This window comes from Populus alba, chromosome 12 (assembly GCF_005239225.2).
Source record: "Populus alba chromosome 12, ASM523922v2, whole genome shotgun sequence".
NCBI lineage: Eukaryota > Viridiplantae > Streptophyta > Magnoliopsida > Malpighiales > Salicaceae > Populus > Populus alba.
This window is the reverse complement of record NC_133295.1, coordinates 6,653,818-6,659,385: the sequence shown is the minus strand read 5'-3', so window position 1 is coordinate 6,659,385 and position 5,568 is coordinate 6,653,818. Positions and strand designations below refer to the sequence as shown.

Genomic DNA, 5,568 nt, shown 5'->3' with positions numbered 1-5,568 from the left:
TTGAATGCTGCACACTTGTCCGACCAAAAAGGCATTCTGCGCATTCATGAAAATTTGGTAATTGAAGAAGCACCTACCTCCATTACGTTCTTAAACAAGAGACTTTCTCTCTGACACTCGAGGGGTCTAGCCTATTGATCAACAACAAAGCTTGTTTTTGTGAAGATTCTGAGTTTGATCCTTAAGAGTACCAGCCTGTCATCCCCGTGGTGCCTTACCTGCCTACTGGGCTTTCAGGATGTTCAGTGGATCCTGGAATTAGTTGTGGTGTGCGTAAGTTGGCCCGGACATCTAGGGTTAAAAAAAAAAAAGAAAAAAAGAGAGACTTTCTCTCTGACACACACTTTAGATTATTATTTGGAGCTTTCATGATTAAATCTACCAAATTCACTAGTCGCTAAACATATAGAACTACTTGTTAAGCTTACCTTAATCCACTGTGCTTATCTCTTGATTTTTTTTTTTTATTTGCAACACCCACTATATATATTATTCATCTTGAAATCTCGACGCCTGATCTCCAGGTTACCGTCGTTGCACTAGTACCAGTCCCTCAAGGTCTTTTAACAACCCCTAATGCAATCTTAGAGCAACATTAAAATAAGAGCTAAGATGCTTCTATCTAATAAAAAACACCCAGATAAGAACACAGATTATTTGTGGAGGAGGCAGCTGTTAAACTAACACATTTTCATGTGTCTCTTTGCAGCACTAGTGTTCGCCTACCCCATTACATGCATCTATCTATCATCAGCTTGGAGCAAGTTTACCTGTTTTGTCAACTGCCTTTTCATGCTTTCTAAAATATGCATGGTAGCAGAGGCTGAGTCATTGTTTGTGAGATTAAATGAGCGATGCCGCTCTGATTAATTAATTATACTGTCTTCTGAAACATTGCTTTGACTGTTATGCATGGTGGAACATCCCTTCCCTTTTCTTAATTTATATTTGGTATCTATACTAGCTTTAATTTCTAGTTAGTTGAGATGATCTTGTCAACCTGCCAGTTGTGAATTCTCAACTCGCACTCTTCCCTCTCCTTCTATCAGTTGTGAATTTCTAGTTAGCTTTAATTTTAGGAGCCTTTTTTATGTGGATAGCATGACTATACAGAAGGACATAAATATTATAAAGTGCAACTAAATTTGGAACATTTATCTAGAAAAGAACGTATACTATATAACGAGAGAAAATAACGTGGAGGACCCAATAATGTCCAGAATAATAAAAAGTGATTCATTATGTGAAGTTCCCATCTGGCATGGGATCCACCTACATCACAGCTTTGCTAGTGGCACAGCATGCCTAGCTAGCTGCTGGCATGACAGTGATGAATCGGCAAATTTGTTTTTAGCTCACTCTTAGGATCCATAATACAGATAACTAATACGACATGGCTGCGAAGCCTGAGGATATGAAGAAGAGTAATGCCTTTGTTTTTATTGTGTGCGTGTATAGGAGACCATCTAATTAATCAGAACACTGACATCTCCCAACAAGTGACGAAAGAAAGAACCGGAACTATTGGTTAGGGAAGGAAGCCAACCTTTTCCCTTCTTCTATACATTGACATCTCCCAAAAAGCAGATACAAGCAGTGCTTGTCGGCCTTTCACTGTTAAAAACTCGATATTTTTGCAAAAAGTCCTAACAATGGCGTCATGAGAGTTGTAGAAAGCCAAACCGGGGATTTAATCAGTAATAATCATGGCCGCAAAACTAGTTATGGGTTAGATATTGATTACAACAGGCAGTTAGATTTACGTATTCATCATTAATAGTTGAGCATCGCACGTACATAATGTATTTACATGTCGACAAAAGTGGAGGTTAGGATATTGACTCGAGCACCTAATGTATCATGGTCGTAGTACTTCTTGTAGAGATTGAATCTTGTGGGGAAATTGAGAAGGAACTGTGACATTCATATTCTAGATCTTCAAATCCCCAGAATTCTTCATGCTCTTCTTCCTTGGGCATCTTCCACCGTTCTTCATCCATCTCCTCCTCTCCTAGCATTACTTCCAGTACCTGCTAATTAATAAACAACAAATTTTATTGACCTCACAAGATTTCATCATTTGGTATATCAGATTTTTGACTTTATAATTAAAATATTAGCCCTCAAATTCTAAACCAACATCATTTCATTTGACACAAGAAATGATGCTATTAATTTGAAAGGCATATTCTACATTCTCCTAACATATTTCATATACATATTCTTGAATCCTTAAAAGGGTTATCCATTCAATATCTATTTTATATGGTTTCTTGTTTAGAATTGCCCCACAAACACAATAATACGAAGTCTATAACAATATTCTTGAAATTTTTGCTCATCAATATCCTGCCACTATAATTGGTTTGAAAGGGTGGAACAAACGCACTTGTCAATCAATATGTAAATTCAGGGCACTTTTATCACTACAATATTTATTATAAACAGGACCTGCTCTCTCAATAATTTTGATAATCAGATTCTCGTCTCCTAATCACATGGGAAATCCATAATTTAATGAGTGTTTTAGGTTAAAGATTTAGGTTAGGTAGGATTGAACATCCTCTGACTATTGGAATTGCGTGAAAAAACTCAAATCCCGCTACCTGTACCTAAAGGATCAAATCTAAGTTTACATGTTGCCGTCTTCTTAATTGCTGAAAAGGATGTGCATGGTTTGTCACAGGAAAGCAATCAAAATTGAAAGGGGGACAGCTTACACTAGGCTACTATACATATCTAACTCATTTATTAGTGATTTAAATAGCAGAAACTTGCATCCATGGACTCTTAAGAAACACTCAACTAAAGGTAATTTATTGGAATCATGAACATGTACACAAGCATTATGCAATGATCCACCTTATGAGCGAGTTACAGCTGAACTGATTAATATTTTTTTTTTTATAAAAAAGGTCTAAAATTCATGCCTCTTCTTTTATAACAAAAAAAGAGTGTGATTATTATCTTATTAATCAAGAAAATATAATTAATAATTGACCACATAGTCAATGCATGTTACAAAAACTTCTTTAATTTGACGGGAAAACATTTAAAATGGTAATTAATCGCAATATTTTGTTCAAGGATAATTAACACCAAAACCATCCTTCTGTCGGTCCATTGAGAATCATTAGTATGCTGTTAAATGCAACAACAAAAATAAAGCATAGCAAATAGCGACCTCACTCATGGTAGGGCGCCATGTTGAAGATGCCCTGATGCAAAGGGATGCGGAAAAGCCAAGTCTTTTCAGCTGTGTAACATTATAGATCCCTCCAAGCCTTGGATCCACCAGCTTTTCAATCTCTCCTCTGCTCAATATTGGTTTAGCCTGTTAATTAATCAGCAGAAACCCACAAGTCCATTTAGCTTAAATTTATCAAAACATAATTAAAGGATTGCCTAATGAAGACGAAATCATTTTAAAAATAGTAAATAAATGGCAATTGTTTTACCCAGTTATGAATGCTTTGGTGAGAACTATCAACTGGTTTCCTGCCAGAAATGATCTCCAGTAGAAAGACCCCAAATGCAAACACATCTGTTTTTTCATCCACTATTCCATGCATGTAGTACTCAGGTGCCAAGTGCCTATAGAATTCTATGCAACATTTCAGTTTCAATCTAAGTAAAACGAAGCAGGAATCATACCTCCATAGGAGTTAAAATGGTTGCTAGCTAGATACCCTACCCAAAGGTTCCTTCAATCGGAGCGATTGAATGGTGAGTCCATTCAGATGGAAGCCATTTTGCCAATCCAAAATCAGATATCTATAACATTCAAACAAAACAGCACTAGTATGATACTCGTTTTAGAAAGTATTTCTGAGAGTAAAACCTTGGTTTAATCAGTGAAGTTTGCAAAGAAAGAAAGGGCTAATCCACTTGCATCCCTTACCAATGGTTCAAAGTCAGCTGTCAGAAGAATATTTGAAGATTTAATGTCTCGGTGAATTATCCTTCTTTGACACCCCTTGTGCAAGTAATGGAGCCCTCTAGCAGTTCCAATGGCAATCTTGTACCTTATTTTCCAATCTAACACTGGAAAATTCTCATCTACATTAAGAAACACCAAAGCCTTACACATCAAAACATTGCAGGAACTAACACAACCCAGATAAGATTGGAAACAACATCGTTATCTACTGAGACAGCAAACAAACTTGTATGTCTGTACCATGAAGAAGGGAAGAAACAGAGCCTCTGGAGGAGAAATGAAAGATGAGATAAAGCCCATTGTCAGTGCAACAACCCAACAAGGACATCACATTAGCATGGCAGACATGACCAATTGTCCCAATCTCTGACAAGAACTCCTTCTCTTTCCTCTCATCCCTACTAGCTTTTGTTAGCCTCTTAATTGCAATCTCCTCTCCATCACCTAACACTCCTTTGTATACCTCTGCATACCCTCCTTTCCCCACCAAATTTTCTAACACACCAAGGTAGCAAATTGAACACAAATTAATTGCAAAACACATGGGCAGAATTTAGAAGGTTGCAATGAAGGTGAAGCAAACCTGGTCTAAAGCCATTGGTGGCAACGAATATTTCTTCAAAAGAGAAGCATTTCCACGAGGGCCTTGGAGAATGTTCTTGCTCTTGAACAACCTTGGAGTTTTCATTGTTTTTTTCTTCTTCATTGGTGAAAACTATATCTTGAAGACTGCTTCTTTTCAATGAGAAAAGCCTTTTCAAGCTGTTGGCTCTTATGTACTTCATTGTAACGGTATAATGTGAAACAGAGTACTCTGTTTCATGTAGATAGATAGATAGAGAGAGAGAGAGAGAGAGAGAGAGAGAGAGAGAGAGAGAGAGAGAGAGAGAGAGAAGGAGAGAGAGAGAGAGAGGAAGAGAGATGGAAAAGAAAGACAGTAACTGACTCAGTTGTCTCTGCTAGAAATTACTTTATTGCTTTGCATACAATACAAGACAAGAGTGTTAGGGAGAGGTCGGCGTGTTTAAATGGTTGCTAATAATAATTCAACTAGGAGTTGCCATGTCTATGGGTACGTGTCTCTATAGCTCATTTGTGTGAATTTTCCTTAAATGGGTGGATAAAAAATATGACTGGGTAGTGAAACTATTGATTTGATTTTGAAATGAAAAGGATTGGCAAGCAATGGACTGGTTTTAATGGCGGCAGCTTTGCTTCAACTCTTGCGGGTCTATGTTGGCTGCCTTCCTTTAATCAAAACGATGTAACTATTATTGAGGTTTTAAATGATTCGTAAAAAGGACAATTGAATTATTATTATTATTTGTTAGGACTTAGGAGGGTGCTTTGCATTATTAGGTATCTCTTCCCAAAACCATAAACAATAACTTGAAAATTGTATATGTAGCTTGTCTGGGAACGACAAATAGGCAGGCGAGTCGAATATTTAGGTAGCTGGTGTTTGGACAAATTACAAATTTGAGAACAATTTGGCCTGATTTTTATTGCTGGAAAGTCTTATAAATCTATTATTATTATTATTATGTGAAATATTACCGTTATTGATAAATAAATTATATCCATACCCATCTTTGTCAAAACAATAAAACAATATTGGATTTGAGTGT

At 36.7% G+C, this 5,568-nt stretch overlaps 1 protein-coding gene across 1 annotated transcript; it reads right to left on the bottom strand.

Annotated features, from left to right (window-relative positions):
- Positions 1-1,753: 1,753 nt before the first annotated feature.
- LOC118049043 (probable receptor-like serine/threonine-protein kinase At5g57670) lies at positions 1,754-5,092 on the bottom strand. The gene is made up of 7 exons (XM_035058896.2): positions 4,524-5,092; positions 4,181-4,435; positions 3,902-4,059; positions 3,695-3,774; positions 3,459-3,594; positions 3,185-3,334; positions 1,754-2,030 (listed from the first exon to the last, which is right to left on the bottom strand). The coding sequence occupies exons 1-7, from the start codon at positions 4,723-4,725 to the stop codon at positions 1,851-1,853; spliced, it is 1,161 nt and encodes a 386-aa protein (XP_034914787.1). The 5' UTR covers positions 4,726-5,092; the 3' UTR covers positions 1,754-1,850.
- Between the last annotated feature and the right edge of the window lie 476 nt (positions 5,093-5,568).